We start from the raw sequence: 24,365 nt of genomic DNA on the forward strand, positions 1-24,365 counted from the left end.
ACAATGATGTTTATCAACTATCTAATCTACTATAGGAAAGAAAAACTTAACTCTCCATGTCACTTGAGTTGCTTGTTTTTTTTAGAAGGTGTCTGGATATTCAAAACCCGTATATGGAATTTGTAATGAGCACTTTTTTTTTTCCTGCTCAGAAGCAATTTCATTTTTATCTGATTCACTTCTGTTGTTGTGGCTCACTGAAAGAAATGCAAGTTTAGCCTGAGTCGGGTCTGAAAGACTAGGTAATTGGTTGTGTCCAAATAGGACACAGGCTGCTTGGTTCTGTTGTTTTGGGCTCTGGGAGAACTTCGGAGAAAGAATATGGTCTGAAGAAGGTCTCTTATGGACTTCAAAGCATTTCCTGAGTATTAATGCAGCTTTTTAAAACCAGAGCTACCTGTTTGTATGTATTAACTTGCCTCTCTTTCCTGCAACTACAGAGCCAATAGGCACATGTGAAACAAGTAATACAGTGTTCATGTAGTCCCTAAACACGGACTTCGGGGGACCTTATTTGTGCACTCGAACATGTTGATTGAGTATTTGCTCAGTGCACGCTAATACGATGTAAAGCAAAACCTGATTTTGAAGGATCACTGGTGCCTTGCATTGTATAAAGCTGCAGAGTTGATGGGCAAGAGATTTTTTTTTCTTTTCTCAGTTCAGATTTTGCAGTATCAACTAGAAAGAGTATAGAAAATATGAGTACAGAAAATGAGATTGTGTCAGAAGTAAAGCTATTATTCAAATGAATATCAAGGTAAAGGGATAAATGAGGAGGAATATAAACTTGGAACAAAAATATACATACAGATATCTCCTTATGAACTTTATGTCCTTGTTTTTTTTCTCATTGAAAGTCAGTAATAGCTTTAAAGAATAAGAAATAACTGGGGGGGGGGGGGCAGGGTGAAGCAATAAATTTGATTGTGTCCTGATTTCTAATGCATAGTACAGTAATGATTACTGTTGTATGAATCCCTGGATGCTTTTTTAGTAGTAACCTTGGAGCAAGAAGCCTTTGTGAAGCTCTTAAATATACACATATGATTTTCTAGTGTCAGCTTAGATCATATAACTGTCTTTTATACCAGGTCCTTTCAACATAATCTGTATTTGCATATGGTCCCAACACACCGAATTACTGTAGCAAAAGCTTGCCATAAGAGTACACATAACCCTGTCACTGCTCAAGGGAACTTTGTAAGCAAGCGGTAAGTGATTATGCGTCCCCCACGGAATCACGTGAAGACTGTACATTCAAATCAGTCGGGACAAAATTCATGCAAATCAATTAATCTCTATTTATGTCAGCTTTAACTTTTTTATCATTAACATTCTAAGATTAATATTTTGATGGGTCTTACCCTAGGAATACTAGTACCTGCAAAGATCTTTTTTAATGCTGCTTTTGTTATTTCTTTGGCTTAGGAACAGGATAAAAAACAAATCTTTAACCAGAGTCTGCTTAGCACTATTGCTTTTTTTAGAGAATCAGAAAACCACTCACTGGAATGAGAAGCTACCAGAACAACATTAGAATTACTCTCTCTGTTAATGAGAAAATCATTGCTCGATTTCCTTGGACTAGGCTAGAAAGAGAGACTTTTAAATGGGTTTTATTTGGATTCGTTCACTTCTATGTTGTATCCCTGATATATGTTCAGAACATAAGTATTGACAGGACAGGTATTGACTAAAATTCACATCAGAGGGTAGTGAGAAGGAATTTGTTTACTTTTTGCATGTATATTACATCTCTTCCCTGCAGTAGTTCGTATCCCGAGAGTGTTTCCTCTCCATTATGAACCATTTTCATATCCACTGAACACTCAAAGTGCTTTTCAGATTAAGAAAACAAGAGAATTGAAGTAAAAAAATGCATTTTTAAGGCAACAAATCTGGAAAACAAAGATGTATGCACAGAACTTAATCGAAATAAATTGCTACGAGACTGTCTTCTGTAGTTACGAGGGGAGGAGAAAAAAACACCAAGCCAGGAAGGGTTTATGGTTTATGAAAAGGGTATTTGTTCTTTCATTATCTGCACTGATAAAGCAAGGAAACTGTGAGGTTTGGAAATGCTCCTGTATCAAACCTAAAAGATGTTAGCTTATGGTTTGAGGTGCTGAAAATATACTTCAGGTTGACTAGCTATAGTACTAAATTTATAAGTGAAGTACTTTATATTTGTATAGAGAAATTAATTCATGCTAATAGTCTCTTGATTTTTTGCTTGACAGAATGTACGAGAAGGCAGTTCCTTCTCTGGATGCTTTTAATCTGCTCAATTAACAGAAATTGAATTTGTAGATATACCGAAAAATGCATCTCATAAATATCACTTATATTTACTGAAGATCAGCTTTCAATGTATTTCTGTGCACAGTGCTAAATAGCAAAGCTATTTCAGGAATATTCATTGATGGCATTGTTAAGTAGACATAGAAATGGAAAAAGGTCTTGTTGAATTATTAATACTTAATAAATTGTCCCCTTATACCTTTCCATTTCTTTTTTTCCCTGCCCCCACCTTCAAGGGAAGATACTGAAGCTTGCATCCAATAATCCAATAAATAATCCATTTTAATTTTTCCAGCCTGAATGTAACATTTGAATGAACTGTCTTTTTATTTTAGGAAAATGTTTGTCATTGATAATGCAAAATATATAAAAGCAAAATAAAAAATTACAGTTATGAAATTTTGATTTTTCTTGATATTTCTGGTCATAGTTCTTTTTTAATTTCACAGTTCATTTAATTACACAATCACACCTGCTGAAATGACTGCATTTTGCGATTTGCACATAATGCAGGAATTGGGTTGAATTTGAGATACACAGACATGTATGTCACTTCCTCTCTATGTTCTCTTTTTATCCCCTTGAGGGATACTTTTGGTATATATATGGTATATATTTTTGTAGATGTGCTTGGCCTTGTGCATGTTCATGCTGTAGAAATGCATTGTATTTCGGTGTGACGTAAAGCAGCCTTTCTTCAACCTCCTAGTGAGGTCTAAGGTGAACGTTCCCTAGTTAAGCTGCTGAATGGACTGAAATGTAATCTTTACTAATACTTTGGTTAGTGCTATGTTATTATAAGACTGAAAATGGAAAATAGCGTGCATTGCTTAAATTGAATGTTTTACTCCACGGCACAGGCTAGCTGAGGCTTTTGTTTCTTCTCACGAGGTGTTCTGGACAAGATCATTACAGAGCATTGATTAGTGGTTAGAATTACAATATGTTTCTCATTACTGCTTGGCTGAAGGAAATTAGGAAAAAGGCAAAATAGGTTGCTATAAGTTATAGTATCTCTTGGTGTCCCCTTGAAAATGCAGATGTTGTTTTTCAGCCTTTCTCCTGGGTAATTTGAACAGGACTGTTAAACTGTATATGTGACTATTTCTTTTCATAATGAATATCATGAGTGATAGATGCACTCAAACCCCTCAGTTTTGAAGTTTGAGTCCAGATGTCATTTTGACATCTACCACATGATATGTTTGCAATTACACTGTTTAAAATACAGTAAAATTTTATATGTGACAGTTAACTCATTAAAAATCAGTACTGTTTTAATTTAAGGATTCTTCACAAAGCTGCTGAGGAATAGTCATCTTAACAGAATGAGACACCTTGTACATTTGCTGAAAAAAAAATCAGCTGAAATATTCTATAGCTATACCCAAATTGAAGCTTAGAATGTGGCCTTGAAAGGGTTGCAAACTATAATGTTAACTAAATAGGTGTTTCATTAAACACTGTGATACTTTTAATATGCTTCAGAAAATAACATTTATGGTTTTGCAGTTTGTCATGGGAAGTTAGCACATCTCAATTGTTCCCCCATATTTTTCCCACTTTTCAAGCATTCTGGTATTATTCCTGGCATTTTACCCTCTGAGGAGCTTGAAAGAGCCAAGTTCATAATTTATTTAAACCATTTACATTTTAATTGGAATGACCTTGAGGTCTTGGCGAGGGGCCGGGGTAGGTTCTCCTCCCCGGGGGCAGGAGGCAGCCGGGCTTGGCCCGCCCGCCCCAAGCTGTGCCCGGGCTGCGGGCGCGGGCAGCTCGCGCCTGCCCAGCCCCTCGGCCCGCGGGCCCTTCCTCAACAACTCTGGCCTTTGCCAGCCTTGTGCAAAAGCAGACACTGCCACAGTTCTCCCTGCAATCAAACATGGTTTTCAGCCATGTTTTTGTTTGTTTTGCATGGGTTTTAATTAAGTTAAAAATGATCTTCCTCCAAGTTGATGGACTGAATGAAATGAGAATGTCAAAGAAACTGTTACTTTCCTCTTGGGTGTCTGCAGCTAGTTACTAGCTGCACTCTGCTTTAGGGCTCCTCATAGTTCGAAAAGGAGGCTCCCAGAGTGGCAGCAGAACATGGCATTTCTTTCTGCCCTTGGAGTATTTCTAAAATTTCAGATCCTTAAAACAATAATGCATTTACAGAAAAGCTAAGTTAAATGTATTTCTTAATTTTTTAAATTGCTGAACTTTTAAACTTGCTAACTATTCAAGTCTTCTCCACTCTGCCAATTTTAGTATGACTATTATAATTGAAAACAGGCTTAAAATTACTAACTTTTCGCTGCTGCTCTTACTCTGAACAGTAACTACTTCCCGTGCAGTGGGGGTGACAAAGAATCTGTGGCTGAAGATTGATTTTTCAGCTATCCAATACTTGCAAGTTTGGGCTTGTCGTTTCTTTATAGCTTTAATGGAACCTCTGGGACAGATTTTAGCTCGGTCACACAAGGCATTTTATACTCTGAAATTATCTAGAGATATCTTATTTTAAAGACACAGTGTTATGCAAAAAAAAAAAATATATTGCATGAGTCCTGCAGATTTTATGTCTGTCTTGGATGTGAAAAAGGCAAAATGAAGAAAGGCCAAGTAGCACTTGCTAAAAAGGTTGTGGCAGTTTGTGACACAGTTTTTTCCTTATGGAACAGGGCTCACTGACTGCCACGTGGTATAAAGTTAATGGAGAACTGCAATTTTCAGTCAAATAGTGGTCCCAAATTTATATTGGCAGTGTAATGCATTGTATGTACATTACGGACGGTCTTTGCCTGTTCCATTGGAGTCTGTGATGAAAGAGAAGGAAGAAACAAAGACCACAAAATTGCAACAACCCAGTTGGGTCCTATTCCCAAAGCCCAGTGAAAAAGTTGAAGGTTTTACATTTAGTGAGGACTGAATTAGGTCCAATATGAACAAGTGGTTTCATGAATAAATTTAAGGCAAATAACATGGCTTTACCTTACAAAATAATTAGCTTTCCTTTTTTATTAATACAAAACTAGGAAATAATACTTAGAAACCTGTGTTTACATAAAGAGTCCCTAGAACTTGGTAGCTAAATTAAATTGCAGTGCTACATCATTACGTTTCTTCACCTTTTTCTAGACTAAAAATCACAATTTCCCTTTCAAAATGGATCATCTGGAGTTTCACAGACCCTTGCTGATATTGCAGAAGGTCCTTCATAATTTTAAGTATTAGTGCAAATCTTTAAATTTGATGTGACAAAGCTCAAATCTCAACCATTAGAGGAATTTTTTGAGTTTCTTCTACTTTTGTATAATGGATTTTATTGGGAATACTGTTTCCATTGAAAATCAATTGCTGTCTCAATAAGGATACATTTAAGCAGGAATGCTGTAGTTGATTTTGGAAAGCAGTGTTGTTTTGGTTTTGTTTCTTTTTTTGTTCAATACTTCAAGTATATAAAAAGCTCAAACGGAGAGAAAGAATACTCTCCTGTCCTTAATTGAATTACGAGTCAATTGCCACTGAAGTCAAAAAGGTTCTAGGAAGGTACTTAGTCTGGCTTTTGATCGGTGCAGGAGCCAAGTGGCGATGTGAGCAGGTCGCACGTGTTAGTACACTGTTAAGGAGTGGGTCGAGCAGGGCCCTCCCGTGCTCAGGAACTCCCTGCGCACTATGAGTATAGAAATAAGTGACAATTGCTGAGGGCCTCTTTCAGAGCTCTCTGAAGTTAGTGGGTCAATCTGTAAATTTCTAGGTAAGAATCCAGCAATTTAAGGGCTGAACTATAGCCTAAGAATTGTCTTAAGACTTTTTGTATAACTGTACTTGGAAATATAAAGTCTATTCTTTCTAAATGGCTTTAAAAGCTTGCATGTGTGGTAGTCAGGAAGCCTGGAAGAGGGAGGACAGAAGGTACCCATTTTAAACAGGAATGAGAAAAGCAGCAAAACCAGCCGTTAACTTTATCTGAAATATTAAAAGGAAGAGGGGAAAAAAAGGCCAGAAATATTGAGGCTACAAGAAGATTTTACTAGATCTGCTGAAACCTGTGGTGGAGGTGTGCAGGCACTTCAGAGAAGTTGGCTGAAGTCTCAAACAAGAAGTTGTCAAAATGCCTGCTAGCTTCAAAATGCAGCATTGAAGTAGGCACTTAGGATTGTTTTGAACACAGTATGTATAGTGAATACACGAATACTTCTGTGGAGAAATTTCCTGCATTTGTATACAGTTTTTCTTTAAAAGCTTTGGGAAACCGTTCTGCTGCCTTGGTGCAGAATTCTGAGACTTGGAATAGATCTGGAGCACAGAAGTCTTGTAACAGCTTCTTCAGTGTCTGAGTTTCCATCATAATGGAGAATGTGGGAGGTGAAGGAGGATTTCCGTTACGTGTTCTTACTTAAAAATGCAAAAACTCTGGCTGTATTCTTAATGATCTGCTTCAACATATACCAAGATAAAAATATCTGTCTCTAGAATCTGAACGCATACATTTTGCTATGTATAATGGAGAGGAAAAAATAATTTCTTCCTCCTAAGTAATCTACCTTGCTATCTACTAAGCCAAGGATAATAAATTCTCACTTGACACCTCTGGGAGTTGACAGCTCTCATATTTTCCATTATACAAAGCACAACAGGAAAGGAAGAAGAAGGGAAAAAAAAAGTCCTTCAAGTCCTTATTCTTTAAAGCTCCAAACTGTCAGTGAGAGCAGGTATGGAGGTGTATGGCTGACTACAGGCAGAGCTCGACTGGGCAACTGCTCTCTGTATACAAAAGACTGGGTATAGAAAAGACTTAAATCCTAGCTAAACTCTCCTTGCTGCGATAAAATGTTTCGGACACCTTTTACTGGCTCTCTGCAAAATAAAGAAATTCACCTGAAAGCCACAGCTTCCATTCCTCTTCCGAATGACTTTATATCACAGCCTGCAATCATCTAGCTACATTCAAGATACTCTGCCAGAAATCTGTAAGGAAAAGAAAGATTTAATTATGATAGAAGCTTTGTCTGTGTTGTTATATGACCTGATGATAAGTAATGCAGATAAGCCAAAAAAAAAAAAAAACACTAGTATCTGTCCTCTCAAGACTGGAATACTGAAGTAATTAGTAATTCAAGGCTGTCCCAATTTTTGGAGAAGCAATTTTTAATATATGTAATATGATATGGAGGTGATGCTGATTTATTTATTTGTCCTGTACTGAATAGAGTCTCTCAGAATAGCATTGAATCTCATATAAACTCTGTCACACATTAAAAATAAGCAAATGTCTACCAAACCAGAACAGATGGGAGCCAGCCATTGCAATACAAAGGTGCATTAATAATTTAGTTCTGTTTTTTGTAATAACAAATGATAAACATTTTATGGATTCTGCGTAAAAGGTAATATCTTTCCCAGGGAGTGAAGGGGGCAAAAGAATACTTGCATGTTCCTCTGGCATGCAATGCACAAAGCCTTAGCTGATTCCGGATCAAAAGATCCTTGTGTTAAATTAGCAAAGTCATCAATCCTCTCTGTGTATATCGTAGCCTACAGGCTGATAACTGCTGCCTTTGCTTGGTTTTCATTGGGATAAAGCTATTAATATCTGTGGAGTTGGGGGATAGTGGCTATATTAGTAGAAAAGTTAAAACAAGGGAAAGCTCAAACAGAAGCAAAGTTCAAAATTGAACTGTGTAAAGATGAACCTCTCCAGTGATTTTATTAATGATACCATCCTTGCACCTGAGGCTTCCATAATGTGGAAAGCGACAGTTTACATCCTTCTATGACCAGGGGGTTTTTATAGCAACATCTACTGAAGTATTTTATCTTTTACAGTTAGTAAGAACAGGTTTTTAATCATTTCTAATTGCCTGGATCAGCAAGCACATATTTAAAATCAGTATCTTCACAGTTTCTATTTACAAATCTGGAAAATAAAACAGTCCTGCATCCTTAAAGGTAGTTTAAAGAAAAAGAAAAACAACACAAAAAAACCCTTATAGAATAATTTTCCTCTATCTTCTATAGCTTCTGCATAAATCTCATCCTGGTGAACGAGATTCTTATTTAGAAATATTTATTTGAGAGGGTGTGTCAATACATAAGTTAATAGAACCTCATGGAAATTTATTTATTCCAGTAAAAAATATTTATTAGTAATTTATATACTGGAAAGAAAAATGAGGGGCTGTTTATTTACTTGATCTTTTGTGCATCTTTTGGATCACTATTTTCTTATGGACAAGAAAATTTAGCACGGTGATGGCTTTCATTTAATGGACTAATAGAACTTAAAACAGCTGGATGTTTATGGCTTTTTTATAATGCAGTGGGGAATAAGAGGTTCTTTAAGAGCAACAGCAAAATTAGTAGTTAGATGGTGACTCTGTGAAGTTACAAAGCACTTGTCATAGTGCTCTTTGGAAGTGACATCCTACTTTTCAGTTCGAAAGCTTTAGGTGGTTCCCTGCAGTGTATACATCTTCTCCACTGATGCTTTAGAAAAAGAAATAGTGAGCACAGAGAACCCCTCAGTCGGAATCCTACTCGTTTGCTATAACTCACCTTCAAGACACTGGCAGGGTTGGGATGTTAATTTTTACAGGGCCGCACCCCTATAAATTTAATCCTCATACTCATTGCCTTTTCTTCCCTTGGCAATTGTAAGCACTGGAAATCATTTATAATTAGCAAAATGTACTAAGAATACCTAGTTAAAGGTTTTGCTGACACAGTGCAAGTGGAGAGTAACACACATTTTTCTTTTATATGTCTTTCTCTGATCTGGCATTTTGCATGCTGAAGTCAAGCTGTTGTTCCTTTCTGCTAGTGATAGCCATAAATGTTAAGCATGAAGTGAAAATGGCTTAGCTAATTACCATTTTTTTCCCCAAGAGATCAAAATAAAGTAAAATAGGTAATGGCACTGTGAAACGGTTAAATTTGCTTTTTACTTTGCATTTGCATTGACTGTATAAATCAAAAATGGTCAAATTTGACCAACACATCACATAAACATTTTTTGCAACATTAAGGGCCTATTACCTGTGCAATATATGGGTTTCATATTAGGACATTTATTTTTTCTTTTAAGTCCTGCCACGCAAACCCTATCTTGTGCACATAGACTCTCAAAGAGTTTTAGCCTAGCCTGCCATTTTCTTATGTCTCTGGTGAGTTTCTTTTATATTTATTTTTTATTATTTATAGTTTACTTCTATTATCTACCGGAGGTTTTTTTTCGCTGTTCTTCTTTTTCTTGCCGCTTCTTGGTATCTGTGTAAATTCTTCTCTATATGCATGAGATTTATGGAGATTTATTATAGACAAGATTTTTAAAAACAATATGTTAAAGTTTTACAGAAGAAAGTAAAAGTAATTTCATGAAAGGAGATCCTAAGTAAAAATCATTTTTTCTGTGTGTACATGGAAAAAGGGAGAGGTTTCTATGCACGTATTGGAAGTATCATTTGTAGTTTTACTTTATGTGAACATACAAGGCTGCTTGAACTTATATTAAGATGATATTGTGAGATTTAAATGCTGTTAAGATAACACTTGGTGCATGCTACATGGTAAAAAAGAAAAGATTAGATGCCTTCATCAGAGTTTTCTGGAGGAGGCTATAGTTTAATATTAGTAAGACCTCATAATGAGATATTCTGGTTACAGATTCCAATAACTGTATGTGTTGAGCTTAAAGCATCAGTTTTGTTAAATCCAGTATTAAGACTTGAAAGCACTGGTACTCCTTGTTGAAATGAGTGGTGTTACATGTGGACTGTTTTTCAGTTAAATAATTTCTGTAGAGTAAGGAGAACATAAATTTCTGGTACTTGAAAGCAGTTTTGGTTTTGTGTAGGTATGAAACCTCTTGTATCTGTGTACCCATATAAAGCTTTGTATTCATATATACTTTCAGCATTCATCTTTGGGCACTAAAAGGAGAGAGCTTTTCTTTCTACACACCACTTCCTTCCCGTTTTTTTTTTTTTCCAACACATGCTTTTCTGCATTTAAAGGAGAGTGGTCCGAAAAGTTATCATCCACATTTCAATTCAAAACCAGTTTGCAAAGGAATCAATTGGAGCTTTTTCACAGGAAGAATTAGCACATATTTAGCCCTTTCCCATGAGCAGATTTCAAATAGTCCTGCAGTCCAAGGCAGGATATCTTGTGCAATCCAAACAGGAGTCACTGAGTTGTAGCTCATAGGTTGAGTTTGTGGAAACCTTATGATTGCTCTTTGATGCTCTCCTCCTCTCCTGGCACCGGTTCTCAGACTCTTTGGAGCCTCGTGGAAGGAGCAGTTCCCTGCACTGAAGTCGGGCATATTCAATGGTTTCTGGTGGCATCTTTGACATATTATCATGGTGATTCTTCTGTCAATTTGGGGCATAGCAGCAACTACTTAAGTTCCTCTTCTCTCTAGCTGCATCTTGAGGAAAAGGAGTAAGCGGAAAAAGTGAAGAGTAATTGAAGAATGAAACAGAGATGATGCCTGACCTGAGCTGTCTTAAGCAGTGTTATTCTGTGCAGCAGAGACAACTGCTCAGTGGCAGAAACAGACTGCATTGCACATCCGGGGTAGCTGGGTTTGGCTGAAGAGGTTCTACATCTGGTTTCCTTCCCCACAGCTAGAGGCAGCAAACCATGATGAGAGCCTGCTGAGGAGTATGGGATGAGTCCCCCATGACAAGTCCCAGTGGTGGAGGTGGACGGCTGGGACCGCTGCGGCGCGGCGGTGACTTTGTGCTGCTGGTTGCAGGCAGTGGCTGGTGGGTGCCCTCCTGTTGGACGCCCTCTGAGGTGCCCGGTGGCTGGGCACACGAGCACGCGGCGCCCCGGCGCGGCTGCAGAGGAGCGCAGTCTGGGACCGCTTTGGCAGCTGTATGTTAGAGGGGCGTCAGAAAGAATGGATTCGTTTGGGCTTCATTGCCTCATAAAGACTTGATTCATTATTTTTAGTTTCTATTGATCTGGAAAAGTCAATGAATTGGGATTTTCAAAAGACCAGATGAATTTTCCTAAGGAGAAAAGGATGATTCTGCCTCACACTAAGCAGGCTAGATGTGAATGGCATCGTTAGAGCTGGTTTTATTCTGGGACTCCCTGCTTCATCTCTGGCTTTTCCTTTGGAATCAGAGCAAAGAACTGCCATGCTAGTGCACAAGCAGCTGCAAGATCACACTGGAGATTGTGTTTGAGAGCCTTTAAAGGTAGGTGGCATGCGGTAGCCACAAGCCTGGAGGCAGCTGGGTAGCTGCCTGCCCTGAATTATAATTGTGCTCCTTGGTTCCTGCAAGGGCTATGAGTGAGGGGAGAGACTTGCACTGGCCCAGAGGTGATGGGGTCCCTGGTAAGATGGTTCTTCCTGAATAACGATCACCTAGGATGCATTGGAAACATAACCTGTGTAGCATACTTTGAAATAATGAAGTACTGTTTTGGATGTGCTGCTGGGGTATTCGTAGGAGTTGCTTTGTGTGTGCTTCATAAGCTTTTATGAGTTGCTGGATGTCAGTCAAATGTGTGGCTGTGTTTCATCAATCCCCAGGGTGTGTGTGCACATGTTGTCCTCTTTCATGAATTTCAAACACTGCCCATCTTTATCTGTCAGCATGCAGCGAACAGGAGCGCTGTGCATGCTGCCCTAGATAGCTTCCTTGTCCATGCGCAGTGTTTGTTACTCTGCGTCTAGTACTTTGGGGAGTTTTAAGTATGGGGTCAATTTACGCGTTGGGGCCGCTAGACCAGTAGTCAGGTTCATTGCCTGTGGGTTTTGCTTAATGCATCATTTCTAAGTAAACCAAAGTTGGTAAGACAGCAGAGTTTTGGCTGGGCGCAAGGGGGAAACACTAGGCACATTTACAACCCCAGTAATGTAGACCAGTGTAACAGGGCTTTGAAATGGGAGCTTAGAGCAGAAAGTGTGACCGTCGGGTTGGGGGTCTCTCTTGAGTTATGGGGAGCTGCTTGTGCCTTCTTTTTGCAAAGAACACATATTATTAATTGGGTTGCATAAAGTTTATACAGTAGGAAATACCCTTTCAGCATGTGCCTATAAATCCTGCTCAAGACTGAATGACATGTTAGAGGCAGTTTTGCTCAATTCCTAAAACGCTGTAGACTCTAGTGTCCTCTGCTCTTTAGGGACGCTTTACCTCCTAGTGGATTTTCATAGTAGTTCTGTTAGCAGAAATTGTTTAGTTTCTGTAGCTAAAACATAAAATTTGTGATCATTTAACAGAATGTGTGTTTCAGTAAGCGCCTGAATTAAAATGCTAGAAAATGCTTGAGTGGTTTATGAAAAATAAGTAAAATGTATTCTCCATTCCTGTAAGCCTTTTAAGTTATACTTTAATTCTGCCATTCTTTTTGGATTACATGATTTCAGCAAGAGAGATCTATGCCTTGCTCCACAGAGAAGGTCAGAAAAGGTGATTATAATGTGTTTTGCTGGCCTGAAAATATATGAAGTATAGGAAGTAGTTTTACCTTGTTAGAGTCTACTTGATAAAACAGTAAGTAGTACTTCTTGTAATGTTCACCTCACTACGCTAGCTATTTTATAAAGAGCTGAACTAAATAGACCTTTATAGAGCTATAGTAAAGATGCTATGGAATACTTTTCTTCTGTGTAAGCCATTGGCATAGACAGAAAGAGTTTGTGTTGTCTACTTACCTGAGGAGTTATCTCATTTATGTGAAACTTGGAAAATTTTATCTGCGCTGACTGTATGCAAATTCTAAATGAGATGGGGTTAGTTTCTGAGGGGTTTTTGTTGTTCTCGGACAGCTTTCTTTGTTCTTTTTGAGAACATGAGAGATATTATGGCATTCTACTACCAAGATTCACTGTTCTATATTAACAATAACTGTCATGTAAATCAAAAACTATGGATTCCTCTGGACATCAGATTTCCTCCACATATCTCTTAGCAATGGTTTCCATTGCTCTTCCTGAGAAAGTTTCCTCGCTATAAGTATATCTGATGTTGTCCTGCTGAGATCAAAGTGTTTCAAAGTCCGTGCTGACAAACTCAATGCATTTCATGGCCATGCTTTAATAGCAATGTTAGAGTTATTTTGGCTGTGTTCTCCGAGTTTTCATTCCTTCTGCTGAATTACTGCCTTACTTATTTTGCTTCTGTCATTTGTTGTTTCCAAATTTCTGAGATTATCAGCACCCAAGAAGTCTTTCTGTTTCAGTTGAAATACCGCTCCCTGAGTATCAGATTCACACTTCATACAGCTCTTCAGTTCATCTGAATCCTACAGCCTTGTCTCAATATCTTGATTTATCTTCTTGAAGGAGTGATTTATCTTCTTGAAGGAATCTATTTCTGCATTATAACTGAACACACTGAAATGTACTAGTTATGGCTAAGGAGTGATTGTAGGTATGCATTTGTCTTATCAAACAAGGCTTAAATATGGACTAAAAATAATTCATTTTAGGAATAAGTGGTATCCATGATACTTCAGGTATCCTCATATAAAATTAAATAAGAAAGACTATTTTCCCTCTCTCTTCAGGGATGTCTGAGTAATCTTGTCAAAAAAAAATAGAGTCAAGTCAATTAAAGGATAATTAGGATTTCTTTTCTTGTCATCAGGATACAAGTTGCCCTTTTTGCTAGTGCTTTGATTTCTCTTTTGCATATTGGATATTGAGCTGAGGGATAGCATCACTGATTAACGTGACAGTAGCTGAACAATGTATGCAATTCCCCTGATGTTCTTCTAAGTTCAGTCCCTGTTGCTGACAAAATTAAGGATGTTAATCTATGAAACTCAGTTTAATGAAAGGTTTTTTTGTTTTTAGGTAAAAAGTATACTGTAAAAGGGTGTTGGCTAAGGATAGTTTCTATCTTGTTTGGGAGCATTTTTGCAAGAGCAGTTGGAGCCCTTTCCAGAAGGCACACTGGGAGCAGTTATCTGATTTATGACATTTGATAATTGAAAGTGGGACAATAAAGCCTTGAACTTAAAGATAAGTGCATATGTCTGCTTTCTACATAGAAAGTAGCATAATAAAAAATACACAGTGATGAGGTAGAAGTTTGAGCTCCTGTGTGTCTAGCTGATAAAGCAAAAGTCTCATATGCCAGTGTCTTTAAGAAATTCATCCTGAACATAATCAAATTATATCTATAAATATAATGTGTAATGTATAGTAGTGTACGCCTCTGCTTTTTAAATGGGAATTCACAAGCAATTGATGTGGGTGCTGAATTTATTCATGGCTATGTGCTTACATGTAAAATTGAACTTTGTATCTTTGCGCCTTTTTGAGGCCACTTAGTATCTAATTTCTTACTGAATGCCTAGTTAACATTAGTTTCATTTTATTTGTGAAATATTTGTTACCCCAGAAATCACATTAGGTGATATTGGAATAAGAAAAATAAATAACTAAATAATAATAAAAAAGTGGTAAAATGTATCTCAGAGAACCTGCCTGTCAAAGGTACGTTTATTTTACTTCAGATGATTTCTAGAGAAGATGATCAGGATTAAGTGACCGTAGTGTCAGACCTGAGATTACAAATGGGCTTACTAGCTTTCAGGAAGCTGATTATCAAAAAAATACATAAGGCACAAGTAAAGATCTTGGAGATATCTTGGCATAATCTAATCTGCCTACATGGCATATCAAATGCTGTACAGAGACACAAGTTTGTATTGCAAAATCAGAACACCTGTGTTACCATATTCTAGTCTCTGACACTTGTAAAGATGGGCTTATTTAGCAAGAGCTCAGTGGAGATATCCACAGCTGTGGCTACCTGAACAGCTGAGCAGGACTATAAAAATATATGGTAAAGGTCCTCTCTCAGGGTGAATTCAAAACTGAGAGCTGATGTGAGTGGTGCAGCTAATGTTTGCTGAAGATAGGATGTTCCCAGGATAAACAAGTTAGCATGTTTTTGAAAAGGGGGTAAGAGCTTGCATCTTTCTTACCAGCTGGTCCCCATGTCCAAAATAAGAATAGTTCTTCTTGTTGGACTTGGAAATATCTTCTTTGGATTGACTTACTCTGGAGAACTCTTACATAAGAATGAGGTAAAATTTAAAAATATCTCACATAGTATGTCCTAGTGCTTTGTCGTCATAGTGTTGAAGCTTCCACACTGTTCCATAGCTTTTGATTTTCATTAGCATTTTTATAGCTATCTGAATCTTAAGCTATAGGGTATATTTTCATTATCATTTTTATAGTTATCTGAATTTTAAACTATAATGTATGACAAGTATAAGGTATGACAAGTATAAGCTATAAGGTATGACATCTAAATGAATTTCGTATCAATTTGGATGAATATGACTAATACTGGTGAACAGTTTCCGTAGTTCCAAATGTTTAATTTGAAAAGAAATGATAAACAACTGTAATATGCAAATTTTTCCATTAGCTTTACTAGTGAGAAAAATATTCCAGTTACCTCTAGAAATACAGGATTCAGAAAGCAGAGCAGTGATTTATTGTAAGTTACTGGAGGGGAGAAGGAAAATCTTCACTGTTTTCTTTCCACTTGATAAAACAACATTGTATCTTTTTATATCTAGTTGCCTAGTTGTATTTTATTAGTTAGGTAAATTAAATTATTCAAGGAAAATTCCGTCCTTACTGGGCTACTTATCACTATCTGAAAATTCTTTTAGGACATGAGGTTTATTTGTTCATTGTATTCATTCACTTCTGTTAAACCAGATTGTGTGTTCTGGTAAGATGCAGGCATTTTAAACTGCATCATAGTTTTTGCTTTCAGTAAGTAATTAAGGATGCTGACACCTGAAAAGGAGTATAGCAAGTACTTCTGATTTATATTGACTATGTTTTCTGACTGGTGAGAGCTGAGCTGACAGTGGTTGGTTGGTGCCCCTCACCCGTTGGTGCCAGTCCTCCTCTGTGCCTCATCTCAGCACTGGGCTTTGCTGCTTTAACGTGTCTTAGACTGCCAGAAGGCAGCATCAGTTGATCAATAAGAGCTTATTTGGGTTGTTGTAAAACCTACACTTGCGGTCGAGATCCCACCTGAAATCAATATGAAAGAGTGTTTTTAAAAGACTTGAATGAAGAACAATTACCTGCTGCATCTGAATTACATTTTATATTGGATCATCTGATACGCTGGAAGCTGGTATGCACTAAAATGAAGATGTGTAGAAATTAAGGAGTTGACACAGTGATGGATGTGGCATCCAAAGTGCTGAGTCAACCTGTGGAGGTAAATTAGATCTGCACCTAAAATCCCTGCCGGAACTGTGAAAGGCATCTGAAGGGATATGCATTCAAAAGCAGAGGCCTTCATCCGTCTTGTCCTTTGGAGTGTAGAGCCATATTGGCTTGTTTTGTTTCTTGACTTCTTCCTGTTCCTTCATAATTTATGAAATCAGAGCTCGACTGGGGATGAAGACAGTTCTGCAAAAGGTGCTGAAGTCCAAGGGACCTGGCAAGGGACAAATGAGCTATGCTGGGTTATATGATAAACATTAAATTAGAGGACCCATTTTACGTTCCTTATGTACCCACAAACACAAGTGAAGTGGTAGCAGTCTTACAGATATGGACATATGGATTCCCATATGTCTTCAGGTCTCTGTCAGGGTAATTATTCTCCAGAATGCATTTTCTTTAACACCTCTAAAAACAAAAATCCTTTGGGGTGGGAAAATCTTGTTCTTCAAATGCACTGTTAATTGGATGTCAGGATACACTGGGTAGACTGGGTAGAGAATGTTTTGTTTGATTTTAATCTCTATGCCTGCTGTCAAAATGATGTATTTAAGAAAGTTGCTCTACTCATAAGAATTACATTAGAGACATTTAAGACTTCCAGATGCCTCTGGGCATAGGCATCTTAAAAATTTGCATCTTTTCCATGGCATTTTTGTAATTCATGTCTTTTTCTATTATTTTATATCAGTACTTTATCACAAGACAGCAGCAATACTCATTTTTGAATGTCCCGCAGCAGTATTGTCTTGTCGTTAACTCCTGTCATATTTCACTCACTGGGTTTGGAAATGGAAAGTGATGAATGGTTTCAGTGTTACTTTTAATAACATGTCCCTTTCTGGAGCTTTCTATAAGGTAGTCAATTTTCATTACTTCAGAGTGGGTTGCTGAGGGGTTGTTTTCTTCTTAATATAACAAAAAGCTGCCAGAATGACAATCACATAGGGGCACCCTCAATAAAATTTATGAAACAGACATTTTAAGAACATTAAAATCCATTTTTTTTATTTCATCTTAACGGATTTAGCATTAATGTGTAAAAATCAAACCAAAACTCCTTGCAACTTCTTCATATTCCTGTACTATAATGTACCAGAGAACAGCAAACCAAGCTCTCAAAATTTTATAGACAATCAGATTTTTTTTTTTTAACTCCTTAAGCAAGGAAGCATCTATTCTTTTTCTTTAATCAGGAAATCCAAATGTTTTCCTAAACCTTCAATTTTAAGGCATTGTTCTGTGTTGGGATATCTAAAACAATCAAGGAGTTTGGGGGTTTTGTTTGTTTTTGTTTGTGTGTATGTTTGTTTTTTCGGTCTCTTTAAAATGGGCTATTTTTGCCAGAGATTTCAGAGCAACATTTTCCTCCTAGCTGCAATCCATTTCCTGGTCCACAAATAAGACCCTCGGGTGGCATTTGGGGGTTTACGGGGCAGAGAAGCTGGGTGGTTTCAGCAGCAGGGAAGAGGGGCCTTGTTTCCTGCTGGCGCGGTGGCTTCGGGAGTGCTGCCGATCCCCGTTCACAGCAGCAGCCCTTGGAAGGCCGGGCGGCGCTTTGAGCTTGGGCCCATGGCTGAGCCGGGAGATGGGCGAGGGGCTGCCCGGGGGCTGTCGCGCAGCCCCTGCTCGCCCGGGGATGCAGCCGCACCAGATAGCCCTGCGTGCAGACCTTGCGCGATGCAGTTACAGGAGCATGTGTGCCAGGACAAGGATGTTAGAAGGTAACTCTTAGTTTTACAGAAGTTTTTGTTGTTCCTGCATGTCCGTGTTCTACTGCTCCATTTTGCATGTTGGAATATTTTTCTTCCTCCGTTGAAAGCGCAGTTGGACTAAATCACCCAAACTCAGAGAGTTACCAGCAATACACAGTTATCTTTAGCTCTGTATGTTGTTGCATGTTTCTCAGTGAAAGTTGATATGATAACCAAGAACAAATTCATTAAATTCAAAGCAGCATTTGATGTCATTAGATATTGTTTTGTCAACATTTTTGAGAGAGAAGAAATTTCTTTTGGATTTTCACTTCCAATTGACTACCATTTTCTTTTTCACTTTTGGATACTGTTGTTTAGTATTTTGTCATAAATAACAGTGACACTGTTGCGTCCTAGCAAAGTTTCTCTTAAAAACTTTTTTTTTTAAGGCTAACCTTATTTCTGATGGAATGAGTGTGTGTCTCCTCGTTTAACAGCCTGTGACTTATTGCTGGAGATGGGTCGAAGCAGTGCCTTAGCACACGAATGGTATCTTCTAAATTTCTATGGCCGTTTGAGAATTTCAATGTATTAGCTCTTAATTTGGCATGACCTAGTTCTTGTTTAATTATTCAACTGGAGAGGAATTTCAGCAAGTTGAAGCTCTACAAAGCTGAGTAAGACCTTTCCTCAGCACTTGAAGACTATTAAACATTTATTGGTGCTAACATGCATGCGCTATACAATCTACAACATGGTCCAGCATTTGAGATACCTACAAACCCAGCACTTGTTTTTTAAATTGAAAATACATCATCCAAAGCATAACTTGATGAGGAACACTAAAGAAATAATTCAGTGTTTTAGGTATTCAAAATAGATCATTTCAGCTTAATCTAGTTAAAATAGCAATATACACTATGCTGTAATCATGTCTTATGCCATTTACTGCTACCTAGTTGCTTTGAAGTCTCTCATACATGTCTATATTCCTTAATTTCAAAACCAGTTAATTGTTTTGCATTTATTTTAAAATATATTTTGCTGGCATCTTATTTGATAATTTTTTTTCCCTATGAGTTTAGAGTTTTTGGTGGTGGTGGTTTTTTAGCTTTTAAGAGACAGACAAACCTGCTAAGCCATTCTTAAGACTATAAAACGTGTTGCAGCTGCAACCTCCGTCAATGTTCCTGCTTATTCCTGGAAATGGCTTCTATATTCTAGGCTACAAAGATATCTGTAATAACATGCTTGAACCTGGTTATGCAAATGCTATGCTGTTTATTACTGTTTAAGAATAGTTGCCAATTGAACAAATAAGTGATATGCTGCTGGCACTTCAGTAGCTGCTTTAAGAGGAGGAAAAGTTTTTAATTCCTAGATATTTTAGTGAGCAGTGTATAAACCCTTTAAAAGCATAGAAAGATCTTTACTAAAGCAAGTACAAACTGATCAGGAGCAGTATCAATGTTCGCTTTTGTCATGGTGGGGAATTTTATTAAAAAAATAATTTAAAAAAGCTATTTACAAGCAGCTAGAAGAAAACAAGGAGATGAAGCCAGTCTGGATTACAAATGAACTGAACTGTCAAACCAATGCAATTTCATTCTGCAGCACAGTAACAGCCGTTCTGGCTACAGGAGAAGCAGTCGATGTCACATTTCTTGTTTTGAGTTTTTGACACTGTTTTATAAACATACTGGGGAAACGAAGTCTAAATTAAATATGTAGTAAATCAGAAAACTGTCCTTGGAAAGTACTTAACCACTGGTCCAAAACTTTAAATTTACCAATAGTGTGAAGCTGGGATGGATGTAGAATATGTTAATGGCTAAAACTCTTAATTCCTATTCAGAGTGATCTTGATATATTAGAGAAAAAGAAATCTGAGAAAAACGAGAAATTCAGTGGAGAAAAATGTGGGACTATTCCTCTGTGGAAATGATCAACGGAACAGTTTAGTAGCAATTTTGTTGAAAAATAAGTTGAAAAATAAGTCTATGAACTATTGTGCATGGTCAGATTCTGGGAGTCAACACATGCTACTGAAAAAAAAAAAAAAAAAAACCTTTGAAGAAGTGAATTAACAAGGAGCAGATGAAGAAAAGCTTTATAGGGTTGTTGGTGCTTCTTTTGCTTGGTAGTGGTGGGGGTACAGTACTTTAAGTAAGTTTTGGGCAATCTACATCTACAAAACTGGAATTTCTGAAGAGACTGTGCAGAAGGCTAGTAAGAATGGCTCAAAGTCAAGAAGAAGAGTCTCACAGGAGAAGATCAAAGTGGTATTTTTAATTTTGCAGCAGTGAATACTAAAGTATAGCACGGTAGCATTCTTCAAAGGCATAAACAGGTCATTGAAAGATGAAATAGCCATCCTTTCTTGAATTCCACAGGAGATGGAAAGAGAAGGAGTACACTTGTGAACAGAAAGATTCAGCTCAGACATTGGGAAGACCTTTCCCAACTGTAAGGAGAACATAGTTGAATAGGATATCTGATGAATCTCTGGTTTGCATCAATGCAGGTCTTAAATAGATGGTTAAGAAAAAAGTTATGTTGGGAAAGACACAAAGATAAGCCAGTCCTGTCCAGAAGTGTAGAAGAGACTAGATGATCCTTTCAGAGGTTCCTTGGAGACTGTGGTATGGTAACAGGTCATAGCAGGCTTTTTTCCTGAGGCACTAACCTAAATGTTGGTTTTTACAGAACATTTACAGAAGTTCATAAGTTTCAAGGAAGTTATGTTCAATAAAGGGTCTAGACTTTCCTCCTGAAATCTCTGTATATTGATAAAAGACATTTAGTGCATGCATGCTCAGATATATTAGGCAGTCTTAGAATATGCATGGCTGTTGTGGAATGGAACATGAATCTTTATATAATAACTCCAGAAATGCTCCCTTAGAGCAAAAGCAGGGATTTTTGGCAAGATGGTCAATTAATTCCTTGTACTATTGGAAAGATTTTATCTCTTGGCGTAGAAATTCCCCGTAATTAACCTACAGATAGGTCTCCTCAAGAACAGTTCCTTAGGAACCAGCTTGAATTTCCACTCAATACAGATGTGCTGCAAGGATGAATGCCTGAAGTTATGTTTTTCAGAAGTGTTCTGCTCTCCCTGGTCAGTCTGGGAGCACTCATCATGGAATTAAGTGGAGAAAATGTTACACTGGTACTGATCCTTTGTGAAGATGTCATCTCTAATGTCTAAAGTGTTTTGCAATATTTGTGACCATACCTATGTAGGCATTTGTGCAGAAGGATAGTCATAGCATGCTTACTCATAAAACAAAAAGTTGTCAGCCATGGATATTGGCTGTATCTTTTGAATTGCGTAAAAAGTGAAGGGCATGCAAAGTGATGCAGGTTTTCCTGAGGCAATACATAAAAGTTTCCTATGGAAACATGCTGAAATATTTTTTAACAAAGTATAGTTATGAGACTTGGGAGTATTTTTGATTCTTTTTGCTTCATGCTGCAATGTCTTAGCCTCTATAGGAACAGCAATATGAATGTCAAAAAGCTGCTACTAAGTCTTCTGCCTCGGAAAACCTGGATGGTTTAAGATTGGTCTTTTATTGCAAATGAATGCCAGAGCTAGATTCTTTGAACAATACCTTGGAAAGTGGGACAGAGATAAAACAAGGGAGAATGTATATTCCAAAATAACTTTTAAAATGAAGCACAATTGATGCTATTCTTAGAATCTTTCTCACATAACTGCTGCTTAGTTACTGTACCATGACTAGTTTGAGGGGGAAAAAAAAAGAACAAAATTTCAAGTGCACTAATTGCAGTGTAAGTTAAAGATTTTCTTGAAGTAACACAGTGTGTGTGTGTGTGTGTGTGTGTGTATATATGTATATATATATATGGAGCAAGTAATGAAATACCTCCCTCCTTTCTTTCTCTTTTTTCCTTTTTTTTTTCTTAATGTGCACAGTATTAGATCACTAGGGATATAGATTTTAAGTAGCTTGCTGCAACAGTTTTTCCCAACTCATTTAGATGTAGCTTTCAAAAGTTTAAATGTTTAAATTTCAAACTCTCAAATATTTAAACTTTAGATGTTAAAAGATTTAATGTTTATCTGACAAACTTGTGGGAGATGTGTTTTGTGACAATTTAAGGTATGAAGCTTTCTCTTATAGTCAGGTTCAAAACTCAAGCTTGTCTAGTGCCTAAGCTTCTAAAAACATGCACAGCTTGACTAGTGCTGTTCTTCAGCCACAAGAGCAGCTCCCAGTGAGCTGTTTCTTGGCATGACCTCTAGAAATTACCTAGTGTAGTCAGTCGTGAAACAGGCAGAATATTTTCTTTATTCTACTTTTCATACTGAGAAATGTCTTTGAATACATGTGAGCAAGGAATTAAACTTGGTCCCACAGGCTTCTCCTTATCCTCCCCAGCTCAGTGTTCGGAGCAGGGGAAAATGAAGCATCACACTAGGTGGAAGTGATATCTGTAGTGATCTCTTTGTTCATAAACAGCCAAATGCCTCAATTTAAACAATTACAAATGCACGGTAAATCTGCTGCTAGCATGCTGGGATCTTCCTTACAGTGTCCCCCCTCCCCACCCGCCCTTGGCAGCTGGACTGAAATTACTGCTGTGCTCTGGCAGAGCATCTGAGCATGTACTTAACTCACAAGTACACTATGAAGTACCTAGATTCAAGGGACACTGGAAGTTGAACACGGTCTGAGCTTAACTGAAGCACAAAGTTATTCACAAAAGATGTTCTTTACATTTTATAATAATGTAGAAGTGTTAAAAGTTAGATGCTATTAAAGCAAAATTCTTGTGTTATCAAATAATATGCTCTTAAAAATCTGCAAATATGGAATATTTTGTTTATTATGGTCTTTAAAAAAACCTTTCTTTTATTTAAACAAATATTTTAAGGAAAATACCCCCAATAAACACCTATAAATAAGCATTTTTCAGTGTTGACTTGTTAAATATAAATTATTAGTACTGTTTTAGAAGGTTTTATTTGCATTCGAGATGTGTCTTTCACTGAAATCAGCCAGGTAGATGTGCTATGCATCTGCAGTTTTTATGAGATATCTTGTATAGTCTGTATGATTTTCCTATGTTTTATGTAAAATGTTTTTTCATTATTATTTTTATGGCAGGCTACATATCAAAACAGAACGGGGAACCAAAGCCTCAACACATGGGACATAAAGTCAGCACATACACCTACCGAGGACCCTTTTAGATGTTCCTCAGGCAGCCCAGCAGCAGCCTACGAAAGCAAGAGCTGTCAGCTGTCCAACTTGTGCCTGAGTAACCTCTTGAAAGAGAAGGAAATTGTGGAGGCCCTCAAGCAGACGCGAGGCCCGTATGAAGCCTTCGCCGCGGAGGTGACGCCCAATGGCTTGGCCGTGGCGCAAGGCCCGGCCTTCCCGGGAGCGCCCAAGGAGCACGCGGGGCTGCCGCGGCAGCACAGCACCTTCACCGGGAGGCTCGGCCAGCCGCCCCGGGGACCCATCTCCCTCCACATGTACAGCAGAAAAAACGTTTTCCTCCACCACAATTTGCACACGGCAGAGCTGCAGACTTTAGGTCAACAGGATGGGTAACAGGGTTCTTGAATGCTTACCGTGGAAGGAGGATTGATTAACTGGGAACATAAACTCTTCTACAGCTTCGTCTTAAGTTTTCATCTGCTGCTACTTTTACCTGGAGGAAGAAAAAAAAAAAGTCCGTCTATTCCATACTTTCTAATTTGGGACTGTGGCAGAGGCATGAACTAGATTGTTAAACAATTAAGGCGATTCATTGTGCAATTTGGCTGACATGGGTAATCCAAAGTTGGCTAAATTTTTTTTTTCTTTCTTGGTTCTCTAAACCACTAAAACCCACTGAAGTTTGGGAAGGCGGTCGTGAATAATACTGTGTACATTTAATAATGTTACTGTAAAAGTAGATGTGAGGATTGAATAGATAAGTAATTAGGAAACCTTCTTAAATTTCATAGAGACTAGGGAAAGAAGAATCAGAAGTCTGAGAAGGCTCTTTACAATTTCTTTCTTACATACAATGACCTTTGCTCACTTGTAGACATATGTTACTACTTCCTGCTATATGTATTTTATGGATGCCACAGGGCACCACAGGAAATTACTGTTTTCTTTCTT

The 24,365-nt window shown here is 37.7% G+C and overlaps 1 protein-coding gene across 1 annotated transcript in view; it reads left to right on the top strand.

Moving 5' to 3' along the window:
- CCSER1 (coiled-coil serine rich protein 1) overlaps positions 1-23,912 on the top strand; it is a 517,309-nt gene extending 493,397 nt beyond the window's left edge. The window contains exon 10 of the mRNA XM_088529607.1: positions 23,358-23,912. Coding sequence (XP_088385733.1) covers positions 23,358-23,807 — 450 coding nt within the window. The 3' untranslated portion in view covers positions 23,808-23,912. The remainder of the gene's footprint in view (positions 1-23,357) is intronic.
- Positions 23,913-24,365: the final 453 nt, after the last annotated feature.

Source organism: Tinamus guttatus, unplaced genomic scaffold (genome assembly GCF_059628265.1).
Source record: "Tinamus guttatus ecotype Peru unplaced genomic scaffold, ASM5962826v1 Tinamus_guttatus_pri_ptg000028l, whole genome shotgun sequence".
Taxonomy (NCBI): Eukaryota; Metazoa; Chordata; class Aves; order Tinamiformes; family Tinamidae; genus Tinamus; species Tinamus guttatus.